Source organism: Heterodontus francisci, chromosome 22 (assembly GCF_036365525.1).
Source record: "Heterodontus francisci isolate sHetFra1 chromosome 22, sHetFra1.hap1, whole genome shotgun sequence".
NCBI lineage: Eukaryota > Metazoa > Chordata > Chondrichthyes > Heterodontiformes > Heterodontidae > Heterodontus > Heterodontus francisci.
Genome location: NC_090392.1, coordinates 41,131,776 through 41,145,060, shown reverse-complemented (window position 1 = coordinate 41,145,060; position 13,285 = coordinate 41,131,776). Strand labels below are relative to the sequence as shown.

Below are 13,285 nucleotides of genomic sequence, written 5' to 3'. Positions count from 1 at the left end.
AGTCCCCATTTCCACTCCCTTAAGTTCAAGGTACGCAATGTACGTGGCAAACAACTGGTTTAGCCATTCAGCACCAGAACTGGTTGGACCACAAAGCAGGAGTTTCAAGTCCTGCTTTCTTCCCTTCCAGCTCCCGCATGGTTACCTCTGGTGTCTTTCAATGATCTACGCTTGACGCCTCCTATTTCATCTATATGCTGCCCCTCGGTGACATCAGCCAAAAACACAGCATCAGATTCAACTTATACGCTGACGATACCCAGCTCTACCTCACCAGCACCACCTCCTCTCAACCACTCCACTGTCCCTAATTTTTCAAACTGCTTGTTTGATATTCAGTACTGAATGAGCAGAAATTTCCTTTAAATAAATATTGGGAGTCACAAAGCCAACGTCTTTGCACCCTGCCACAAACTTCATTCCCTAGTCACAAACTTATCCCTCCCTGAAAACTGACAGCCTGAACCAGACTTCACAATATTGGTGTTGTATGTGACCCCAAGATGGGCTTCTGACCACACATCTGCGCCATCACTAAGACCACCTACTTACACCTCTGTAATATCGCCCGACACTGCCATGCCTTTTTTTCCTCTAGACTCGTCTATTTCAATGCTATGAACAGCCTCTCATTTTCCAACCTATGTAAATTTGAGGTGATCCAAAACTCTGCTGCCCACGTCTCAACTTACATCAAGTCACAATCTCCAGTCATCCCTGTTCTCGCTGACCTAGATTGGCTCCTGATTAAGTAATGCTTTGATTTTAAAATTCTCATACTCGTTTTCAAATCCCTCCATGGCCTCATCCCTCCCTATCACTGTAATCTCCTCCGGCCCGACAACCCTCTGAGATTGTCATTCATTGATCGGGAACAATTCGTCAATGCTCCGTACCAATCCGCGGCAACATCATTCCCTTGGGGCCTCTAACTTTAACTCTGGACTCTTTCTAACTGTCTCCTCTCTATTCCCCATTTACTGCCAGGTTTTAATGAATACTAATAATTGCTACATCACCAGGCCTATGCAACTTAAGGGACAGGTTGCACCACAACGGGGCTCATTCCAGTGTTCTCAGGGGAGGTTCACTCATGTGGTTGGGGAGTGTTTAAACTAAATTGGCAGCAGGATGGAAACCAACATATAGGAGAAAAGAGGAATAATGTTCATTCAGGAGTGAGCGTATTCGATACTACGAGAGAAGGAATTGGGACCATATCAGATAGGAGCTTTTGTTTGGAGCATACTAAGTATGGTGGGAGGGACATGCTGTCTCAAGTACGCACTGCTCCCACCCTCCTCCATTCCAGATAAGACTAAGAAGAACTACAAGGAATACAAAGTCATGTTTAGAATGCATGTATGTAAAAGCAAAAGGTGCGCCGAATAAGGCTTTTTTTATTCATTCAAGGGATGTGGGCGTCGCTGGCTAAGCCATCATTTATTGCCCATCCCTAATGGCCCTTGAGAAAGTAGTGGTGAGCTGCCGTCTTGAACTGCTGCAGTCCATGTGAGGTAGGTACACCCACAGTGCTGATAGGAAGGGAGTTCCAGGATTTTGAACCAGTGACAGCGAAGGAACGGCGATATAGTTCCAAGTCAGGATGGTATGTAACTTGGAGGGGAACTTGCAGGTGGTGGTGTTTCCATGCATTTGCTGCCCTTGTCCTTCTAGTTGGTAGAGGTCGCGGGTTTGGAAGGTGCTGTCTAAGCAGCCTTGGTGCGTTGCTGCAGTGCATCTTGTAGACGGTACACACTGCTGGCACTGTGCGTCGGTGGTGGAGGGAGTGAATGTTTGTAGATGGGGTGCCAATCAAGCGGGCTGCTTTGTCCTGGATGGTGTCGAGCTTCTTGAGTGTTGTTGGAGCTGCACCCATCCAGGCAAGTGTAGTGTATTCCATCACACTCCTGACTTGTGCCTTGTAGATGGTGGACAGACTTTGGGGAGTCAGGAGATAAGTTAGTCGCCACAGGATTCCTAGCTCCGACCTGCTCTTGTAGCCACAGTATTTATATGGCTACTTCAGTTCAGTTTCTGGTCAATGGTAGCCCCTAGGATATTGATAATGGGGGATTCAGCGATGGTAATGCCATTGAATGTCAAGGGGAGATGGTTAGATTCTCCCTTGTTGGAGATGGTCATCGGCTGACACTTGTGTGGCGCAAATGTTACTTGCCACTTATCACCCTAAGCCTGGATGTTGTCCAGGTCTTTCTACATGTGGACATGGGCTGCTTCAGTATCTGAGGAGTTGCGAATGGTGCTGAACATTGCACAATCAGCAGCAAACATCCCCACTTCTGACGTTATGATTGAAGGAAGGTCCTTGATGAAGCTGTTGAAGATGGTTGGGCCCAGGACACTACCCTAATGAACTCCTGCAGTGATGTCCTGGAGCTGAGATGATTGACCTCCAACAACCACAACCATCTTCCTTTGCGCTAGGTATGACTCCAACCAGCAGAGAGTTTTCCCCAGATTCCTATTGACTTCAATTTTGCTAGGGTTCCTTGATGCCATACTCGGTCAAATGCTGCCTTGATGTCAAGGGCAGTCACTCTCACCTCACCTCGAGTTCAGCTCTTTTGTGCATGTTTGAAACAAGGCTGTAATGAGATCATAGAATCATAGAGTCGTACAACACAGAAACAGGCCCTTCGGCCCATCGTGTCTATGCCGGCCATCAAGCACATACCTATTCTAATCCCATTTTCCAGCACTTGGCCCGTAGCCTTGTATGCTATGGCGTTTCAAGTGCTCATCTAAATACATCTTCAATGTTGTGATGGTTCCTGCCTCTACCACCTCTTCACGCAGTGCGTTCCAGATTCCAACCACCCCTCTGGGTGAAATTTTTTTTCCTCAAATCCCCTCTAAACCTCCTGCCCCTTACCTTAAATCTATGCCCCTTGGTTATTGACGGTTCCGCAAAGGGAAAATGTTTCTTCCTATCGAATCTATCAATGCCCCGCATAATTTTGTATACCTCAATCAGGTCCCCCCCCAGCCTTCTCTGCTCTAAGGAAAACAACCCTAGCCTTTTCAGTCTCTCTTCACAGCTGAAACCCTCCACCCCAGGCAACATCCTGGTAAATCTTCTCTGCACCCTCTCCAGTGCAATAACATTCTTCCTATAGTGTGGTGCCCAGAACTGTATATAGTACTCCAGTACTCTAGCGTTTTATACAGCTCCATTATAACCTCCCTGCTCTTATATTCTATGCCTCAGCTCATAAAAGCAAGTATCCCATATGCCTTCCTAACCACCTTATCTACCTATGCTGCTGCCTTCAATGATCTATGGACAAGTACACCAAGGTTCCTCTGACCCTCTGTACTTCCTAGTGTCCTACCATCTATTGTATATTCCCTTGCCTTGTTAGTCCTCCCAAAATGCATCACCTCACTCTTCTCAGGATTAAATTCCATTTGCCACAGCTCCGGCCATTTTACCAGCCCATCTATATCATCCTGTAATCTAAGGCTTTCCTCCTCACTATTTACGACACCACCAATTTTCGTGTCATCTGCGAACTTACTTATCATACCTCCTATATTCACATCCAATCATTAATGTACACTACAAACAGCAAGGGTCCCAGCACTGATCCCTGCAGTACACCACTGGTCACAGGTTTTCACTCGCAGAAACAACCCTCGACCATCACCCTCTGCCTCCTGCTACTAAGCCAATTTTGGATCCAATTTGCCAAATTGCCCTGGATCCTACGGGCTCTTACCTTGTCAACCAATCTCCCATGCGGGACCTCATCAAACGCCTTACTGAGGTCAGGAGCTGAGTGCCCCTGACGGAACCCATACTGAGCGTCACTGAACAGGTTATTGCTAAGCAAATCCTGCTTGATGGCGCTATTGATGACACTTTCCATCACTTTACTGATGATTGAGAATAGACTGATGGGGTGGTAATTGGCTGGGTTGGACTTGTCCTGTTACTTGTGTACAGGACATACCTGGGCAATTTTCCACATTGCCGTAGATGCCAGTGTTGTAGTGGTACTGGAACAGCTTGGCTAGGAGCATGGAATGTTCTGGAGCACAGGTCTTCAGTACTATTGCCGGAATATTGTCAGGGCCCATAGCCTTTGCAGTATCCAGTGCCTTCAGTCGTTTCTTGATGTCACGCGGCGCGAATCGAATTGGCTGATCTGTGATGCTGGGGACTTCACGAGGATGCTGAGATAGATCATGGACTCGGCCCTTCTGGCTGAAGATTGTTGCAAATGCTTCAGCCTTATCTTTCGCACTGATGTGCTGAGCTCCGCCATCATTGAGGATGAGGATATTTGTGGAGCCATGTCCTCCAGTTAGTTGTTTCATTGTCCACCAACATTCACAGCTGGAAGCAGCAGGACTGCAGAGCTTAGATCTGATCCATTGGTTATGGGATTGCTTAGCTCTGTCTATCGCATGCTGCTTACACAGTTTGGCACACAAGTAGTCCTCTGTTGTAGCTTCACCAGGTTGACACCTCCTGGCATGCCCTCCTGCACTCTTCATTGAACCAGGGTTGGTCTCCTGGCTTGATGGTAATGGTAGAGTGGGGGATATGTCGGGCTATGACATTACAAATTGTGGTTGAGTACAATTCTGCTGCTGCTGGCCCACAGTGCCTCATAGATACCCAGTTTTCCGTTGCTAGATTTGTTCAAAATCTATCCCATGTAGCACTGTGGTAGTACCACACAACACGGTGGTGGGTATCCTCAATGTGAAGGCAGGACTTCGTCTGCACAAGGACTGTGCAGTGGTCACTCCTACCAATACTGTCATGGACAGAAGCATCTGCGGCAGGCAGATTGGTGAGGACGAGGTCAAGTATGTTTTTCCCTCGTGTTGGTTCCCCCACCACCTGCCGCAGACCCAGTCTAGCAGCTATGTCATTTCGGACTCGGCCAGCTCAGTCAGTAGTGGTGCTACCGCGCCACTCTTGGTGATGGACATTGAAGTCCCCCACCCAGAGTACATTTTGTGCCCTTGCCACCCTCAGTGCTTCCTCCAAGTGGTGTTCAACATGGAGGAGTACTGATTCATCAGCTGAGGGAGGGCAGTAGGTGGTAATCAGCAGGAGGTATCGTTGCCCCTGTTTGACCTGATGCCATGAGACTTCATGGAGTCCGGAGTCAATGTTGAAGACTCCAAGGGCAACTCCCTCCCGAATGTATACCACTGTGCCATCACCTCTGCTGGGTCTGTCCTGCTGGTGGGACAGGACATCCCTGGGGATGGTGATGGCAGTGTCTGGGACATTGTAAGGTATGATTCTGTGAGTATGACTATGTCAGGCTGTTGCTTGACGAGTCTGTGGGACAGCTCTCCCAACTTTGGCACAAGCCCCCAGATGTTAGTAAGGAGGACTTTGCAGGGTCGACAGGGCTGGGTTTGCCGTTGTCATTTCCGGTGCCTAGGTCGATGGCGGGTGGTGAGTTACAAGCACAAATGGCTACGTGGGAATATGATGTAGTGGCAATAATGGAAATATGGCTTACAAATAGTGAGGATTAGGCACTTAATATACAAGGATATTGTTACGACCACGTTGTGAGACGTGGCTGGTTCCCATTGTTCAACTCCCCACCTGACTGCAGCAAGTGTATTTGTATTAGAGTTTAGGCCCTTGTTTTTATTTTACAAATAAACAGACGACGACAGGTTTTCTTGTAGGTTTTAAAAAACAAAAAGTCAATGGTTTATTGATCAATACAACATATCCCAAAATTGTCGCAACCGCATTCACTCATGCATGCACGTACGCACGCACACACACATGTGAAACAGACAGAGGAGGGAAAAGGCGACTTTAAGAGGGAAGGTTACAATAAACCTGTTGAATTCTCTTGCATATCAAGTTCTGAATAGATGCAGGCCTGAGATGATTGTAGATTTCTCTCTTGCTTGAAGGTTCTGTTGAAGACGGTGGGTTACCTATAGCTCTCATTGCTGTATAATGTAGATGTCGGGTCCTGCAGCAGGGCAGGTGCTTTCTGGCTTGGCCGGAACACAAGCTGTTAGAGTGTTGCTCTATCTCACTCCTCTCTTTCTATGGCTGTCTTTTTTTTTTAAAAAGGTAAAGCTGTTATCGCTCACCTCCTGTTAGGAGATGCTCTGGTTTCTTCCCCATGGTGATCACACAATGGCCAGGACATGGCTACTTCACACCTCCTTTGTTTTATAAGACATGAAATGTTTTAGGATAGGAGTAGGATGGGTTCAGTTGACACCTCTTAGCTTTGAAGATTTGTCCTTTGTCTTTGTCAGACAGTTTTTGTCTTTTGTCAAACAGTTTGAATACACAAAAGGACAATCCCTTTTTCTTCAGTGGACATTATGGACCATTGTTGACTTTTTAAAATAATTTTTTTTGAAAAAAGACAGTCTGTTTATCATAACTGTTCATAGATAGTTCATGATTATTGTATCATTGCAGTTCTGGTTTACGTGACAATATAGTGTTCAGAAAAGAAAGGGAAGGAGAAAAAGATTGGAAGGGTGACAATACTCATAGGGAAGACATTATAGTGTTGGAAAAAAAAGGATGTCTTGAGGGAGCAAGGACAGAATCCATTGGGTTAGAGTTGAGGATCAAGAAAGGTATTCTATAGGCCTCCAAGAGAACGCGCGTGCTCTTGCGCTCTCTGGCTGTCTCGCGTGCACACGTGGGGGGAGGGTGGGCGGGGGGGAGCGGGCAGGGGAAAGAGAGCGGCGAGCGGGCGATGGAGCATGAGTGACGGAGCACGGGCAACGGAGCACGGGCGGGGATGAAGGAGAGGGCGTACGCAAGCGCAGGTAGGCGGGCAGCAGAGAGGGCCAGCGAGAGCATTGGCGGGCGGGAGAGCGGGCCATTAACCCACTCTGGAGTCTCTTGTATTTTCATACATCTATTAGCACTCCCTTTGCCTTTGTTCCATGACATCTTCGTCATTTAATCTTTCCTGCCCTCTTCCCTATCACACACGTTCCCTTTTGTTCTTCTTTCTCCCTCTTTTCACTTGCTCAAAGCCTAATACCATTGCCAGTTCTGATAAAATGTCACAGACCTGAAAAGTTAACTCTGTTTCTCTCTCCACAGATGCTGCCAGACCTGCCGAGTATTTCTAGCACTTTCTGTTTTTATATCATTTTCTAAGTGCCCAGTTATCACATCCTTTATAATAGATTCTAGCATTTTCCTTACACTGATGTCAGGGTAACAGGTCTGTAGATCCCTGATTTCTCTCTCCCTCATTTCTTAGATAGTGGGGTTACAGTTGCTACCTTCCAATCTTCAGGAACTGCTCCAGAATCTATAGAATTTTGGAAGATGATTACCAACATATCCGCCATCTCTACAGTCACCTTTCAACACTTTGGGATGTAGATAATCAGGTCCAAAGGAACTTTCAGTCCCATTAATTTCAGTGGTGGGTAAGGTTTTAGAAACAATTGAGAAAAAATTGACACTTGGAGATGTTTGAGTTAATTAAGGAGAGTCTGCATGGATTTGTAAAAGGCAGATCGTGCTTGATTAATTTGAATTTTTTGATATAGTAACAGAGAAGATTGATAAATGGAATGCAGTGGATGTTGTCTATATGGATTTTAAGAAAGTATCTGACAAAATATCATATAAAAGGCTGGTTAACAAAATTGAGGCTCATGGAATAGGAGGGGGAAGTGTCGGCTTTGATCATAAATTGGCTTTGATCATAAAAGGACAGTAAACAGGGAGTTGTGGTAAATGGTTATTTTTCAGATAGGAGGATGGTAGTGGTGTTCCTCAAGGGACAGTGTTAGGCCCACTGCTTAGAATGTAGAGTAAAATTTCAATAGTTGCCCATGATACCAAACTTGGAGGAGTGGCAAAGAGCGAGGATGATACCAATCGACTGCAACAGGACATCAATAGGCTAGCAGAATGGGCAGAGAAGTGGTGGATGGAATTTAATACAGAGAAGTGTAAGGTAATACATTTTGGCAAAAGGGTTAGGGAGAGGCAATATAGACTTAATGGCACAGTTCTAAAGAGTCTGCAGGGACAGAGGGACATGGGGGTTCATGTGCATAGATCTCTGAAGGTGGCAGGACATATTGAGAGTGGTTAGCAATGCATACGGGATCTTGGGCTTCATAAATAGAGGTACTGAGTACAAAAGCAGGGAAGTTACGTTAACCAGAGCTTTATAAAAGTTTAAGGCACACTTAGAGTATTGTGTCTAGTTCTGGTCATTACACTTCAGGAAGGATTTGAGGGTTTTGAGACAGTGCAGAGGAGATTTACTAGAATAGTTCCGGGGATGTGAGGGCATTTAGCAACAAGGTTAGGCTGAACAATCTGGGGTTGTTGTCTTTGGATCAAAAGAGGTTGAAGGGAGATCTGATAGAGGTGTACAGGAATATGACAGTTTTAGATAAGGTAGACAAAGAAAGGCTGTTCCCATTAGCTGATGGTACAAGGACTAGAGGACACAGATTTATGGTTTTGGACAGGAGATACAGGGGGATGTGAGGAAATGATAATGAGCTGGAACTCGTTGCCTACATAGTTGGTGGAAGTGGAGACAATCAATAATTTCAAAAGGCAATTAGATAAGCACTTGAGGGAAATAAACTTGCAGGGCTATAGGAATAGAGCAGGGGAATGAGACTGACTGGATTGCTGTATAGAGAGCCGACATGGGCTGGATAGGCCAAATGGCCTCCTTCTATGCCGTAATGCCTCTAAACCCATGCTGACCCTCTCTTGTCTGCAGAAAATTTTCAAGGTGTTCTATTATGCCATCCTTACTTATAGACTTGGTAATTTCCTGACAACAGGCTAACTGGCCTGTAATTCCCTGGTTTCCTTCTCACCATCTTTAACTAGTGAAGTGACATGCACAATTTTCCAATGAGAAGGAGCGGTTTCTGAATTGAGAGAACTTTGGAAGATTACAGATAGGGTATATGCAATGTCCTCACCGGCTTCTTTTATACCCTGGAATGGAAACTATCTCGTCCTAAGGATTTGTTATTTTCTTAATTACTGATATTTTGGTTGTTAGTTTTGGTGAGTCCCTGTCCCTGATTCAATATTAATTTCATTGGAATTTGCAGCATGTTGACCTCTTCCTCTACTGTATACTGATGCAAAGCAATTATTCTGAATGTCTGCCATGTCTTTATTTTCACTGACAATATAACTTAATCAGTTTTCAAGGGGCCTACATTGCTTCTGACCACCATCTTTTGCCTATAATTGTGGAAAAAATGTTAGTGTTGATTTTGATATTGCTTGCAAGCTTCTTTTCATACCCCCTTTTTGTGGCTCCCACTGTTTTGTCACCCTTTGCTTTTCTTTGTATCTTTCCCACTGGACAGGATCTGTGCTATTTTTTGCATTTTTGTATGATTTTTCTTTTAGTTTTATGTTGTTCCTTATCTCTTTAGTTATCTATGTTTTTGGCAAGTACAGCTCTTGCCCCTTAGGGGTATAAAACTGCTCTGCATCACATTAAATTCTTTTTTGAACACCTCCCACTGATCTGTTATTTCACCCAGTAACAGATTTGCCCAGTTAACTGTGGACAATTGCGGCCTGATTGCACTGAAGTCAGCATTACTTAAATCTTGAATCTCAGCAGTTGCTTCACGTTTCTCCCTTTCAAATGCTGAACTCGATCACATTATGATCACTATCAAATAAATGTTCACACAGTGTTAGGCTGTTAAATAAATCTGATTCATTACTTATTACTCAATCTAACATGGAAAGCCATCTTGTTGGTTCTAGGATATACTGTTGCAGAAAACTATCCCCACCGCACACCAACTTTTTGACTGTGCTAGTCTGCTTATCCCAATCTATATGCAAGTCAAAATTCTCCACTAAAACCACTCTACCTTTGCTACATGCTTGTCTAATCTTTGCATTTATACACTCTATCATTTTGCAGCTGCTACCAGGGAACCTATGCACAACATCACTACAGGCTTAAATTTCTTAATTCTGCCTACAGTCTCCACTGCCTGCTTAGAATAGCTAGCATACTGATCAATGAAGGCACAAACCCATGGCCTAATGCAATGGAGATGGCTGGAGTTGACCCATCTGGAGTGCTGTCCTGTCAGTTCAACAACACAAGGCTCCAGCTTTCCCCTCCACAGCATGATGCCAGTGGCACGTGAAGAGATACAGCCAGCCTCTCCTCAGAGGAAACTCAAACTATAGAAAGGGACACAGTAACATTCTCTGCTCATTTTTCATCTGCTTTGCACCTGGACAACGAGTTTACCCTTGGTGTCAAGCCAAGGAAAATGGTCTCTTTATAAAATTACATATCAAAAGTATAAAATCTAATTATAATGTATACATCAGCAGTGACACAAAAAGGCCACCACATGTAACAATGAATTAAATTAAATCCTGACAGACTCTCAAAATTCAAGATTTTGGTAGTTCCATAAGTTGTCAGATATGTGGATTTATTGGTACAAAATATACTGAAGAAATCAGAAGTAATTAAACTACTGCAAAATCTAGTTTACGATACAAGAAAGAGCAAAGCATAACCCATCTGTAAAATGTTATGGTTGAGACTGGTGATATTCTGGTTCTTCACTACCTGTTTTCCTTACAGCGCCTTTCTGCATAGGGGCTCACCCTCTGTTCTCCTGCAGGGGGCTGATTAAGTCACTATATGTCACTGCACAGTACCATGACGGGCTGACTACTAAGCGGTAAAGGCAGAGATTCACACTGTGCCACAAATAGTTGGGTCCTGAATGACAATAGGCACAGCAATGGAAGCGGCTGGCCTACCCAATAACTTCAGATGGAAAACACTGCATAAAAGGGAGAGACCTGGGCTCAGGTTTAGTCTAGGCCCATTTTGGGGCGTAAACTAGGTGCAGAAAGGACTGATTTGGAAATGCAATGCCCTGCTCCCCCTAGACAGCTGAAAAATATCCAAACCAAAAGTTTTCAAGGATGTGGATGTGGCCTAGCCAGTGGTCAAAAAGATTAGTGAAAATTAAAAAATAATTTCTGTGGAGCCTGGAGAAGTAGGAGTGCCTAACTCCAGCTATCGGTCCTCTGCTTTCCCAGGATTTACCTGAGGGCCACTGTCGTCTAGGCAAGCAGCCTGAAATCTATAGCTTCTGTCGGGCAAGCTGCCTGTAGAGGCACAACAGCTCGTCCTGACTATTTAGGTGAGGCCTGAGAACCAATTCCTTTGGTTGCAGGGATTGTTCCCATTTACTGCCACAAATGATCCTCAAGGTATTTCTAGTTTACCGAGTGGGACAAACCTGACACCTGTCCCCCTCATGAGTAAACAATTTGTCCAAGGAATCCTTTTAATAGAGGTTACACATTAAAGGGGCCCAATGCCTGTTTCAAGCATCTGCCAAAACAGTTAAAGCATTGTCTGCATGAATGAGTCAGTGGCACCAACACCTGCATAGATTTGGCGCAGGCCATCCCACTGTCACATTGGTGTGCTTAGCACCTGTTTTACTGAAAAAATGCACACCAAGTTTCTATCCTCTGTACTTTACAACCAATTCCTTTAAGTTTTACCAAAACAATACTCATGTCAATGATTTGCCATGGATTCTGGCTCTGTAACCACTGCCAGCTCAAGGTAGAAATGGAGGTCAGTAACCCAAGTCTACTAAGTAGTCTCAAATTTCCTGAAAATGGCCTCTTTGAATGTCACAGGAATAAAACTTAAATTGTTACAATTGCAACTTAACTGAAAGACAGGAAAGATAAAAGCTCACAATAAATTCACCAAATGTTTAAACTGACATCTGTGGCACAATTTAACCACACGCTACAACTCTTCTAATTACTGGCAAAGTCTAGCTAAGTAATAGAAAAGCTACAGGAGGTGCCTGCTGTTACAGATGTTCAGGGAAAATGTATTTCCTTCTACCTGGTCCTGGATAGTAAGATGTGGGATTAACTCTAAGCGCTGTGAGATTGTTTAAGGATACAAATGAGGCTCTGAGTGCTGTTGAACATGGAGACTCCAGAGAGGAAGCCCAGCAGCTCAATTAGAAACATGCCCAGAGTCACCGACAATGCCATAATTAATCTGGAAGGAAACAAAGGACAAAAATCAGCAGACGTTCAAGAAAAACTATTAAATTCTCATGCAGACTTCCAGAGAAAAAGTGGAACCAGATATGCAACATGTATAGCACCAGGAAACAGGGGCAGAAGGAAAGCATTCTGTCCAACAAGCCTATTTTGCCATTTTATTAGCCATTATCCCTATCCTTTGATGTCAATTTCCTACCCTTTCTCCATATCACTTAACATGTTTATTTTATAAGTTTTATATATATTTCTCCTCCTTTTAAATAACTCAATTTATTCTGCATGGATTTCATAGTATGGTTTATTCCCTTTTACTTAGTTTAATTTTAATTTTTAGATTATGTCTGTGTTTTGAAATCCTTCTGTCTACACCAAGATCCAATAACTTCTTACCCTTCTCATTCCTTTTCCTTTTTGGCCTCCTTGTCTCGAGAGACAATGGGCAAGCGCCTAGAGGTGGTCACTGGTTTGTGGAGCAGCGCCTGGAGTGGCTATAAAGGCCAATTCTACAGTGACAGACTCTACCACAGGCACTGCAGGTGAAGTTGGTTGTCGGGGCTGTTACACAGTTGGCTCTCTCCTTACACTGCTGTCTCTTTCCCTGCCAACTGCCGAGTCTCTTGGACTTGCCTCTCTTCAGCCCTGCCTTTACAGCTGTCCGCCAGCTCTGGCGGTCGCGGGCAACTGGCTCCCACGACTTGTGGTCAATGTCGCAGGACTTCATGTCGTGTTTGCAAACAACTTTAAAGCGGATACATGAACGGCCAGTGGGTCAGATACCAGCGATAGTATGTACAATATGTCCGTGGGGATCCTGCCATCTTCCATGCAACTCACATGGCCAAGCCATCTCAAGCGCCGCTGGCTCAGTAGGGTGTATATGCTGGGGATTTTGGCTGCCTCAAGGACTTCTGCATTGGAGATACAGTCCTGTCACCTGATGCCAAGGATTCTCCGGAGGCAGCGAAGATGGAATGCGTTGAGACGTCACTCTTGGCTGACATACATTGTCCAAGCCTCACTGCTGTAGAGCAAGGTACTGATGACACAGGCTTGAAACACTTGGACTTTTGTGTTCCGTGTCATTGTGCCATTTTCCCACATCCTCTTGGCTAGTCTGAACAGAGCAGCAGACGCCTTTCCCATGCGCTTGTCGATTTCTGCATTGAGAGACAGGTTACTGGAGATGGTTGAGTCTAG

The 13,285-nt window shown here is 44.8% G+C and overlaps 1 protein-coding gene across 10 annotated transcripts in view; it reads right to left on the bottom strand.

Moving 5' to 3' along the window:
• The window catches only part of tmem107l (transmembrane protein 107 like), a 101,143-nt gene that overhangs the window by 50,133 nt on the left and 37,725 nt on the right, over nucleotides 1–13,285 (bottom strand). For all 10 annotated transcript variants that reach the window (XR_010977146.1, XR_010977148.1, XR_010977147.1 and 7 more), the window contains one exon: nucleotides 11,980–12,080. Coding sequence is in view for 7 of the 10 variants with exons in the window: in XM_068053749.1 (XP_067909850.1) it covers nucleotides 11,980–12,080 (101 nt within the window). In the remaining 3 variants the exon portion in view is untranslated. The remainder of the gene's footprint in view (nucleotides 1–11,979; nucleotides 12,081–13,285) is intronic.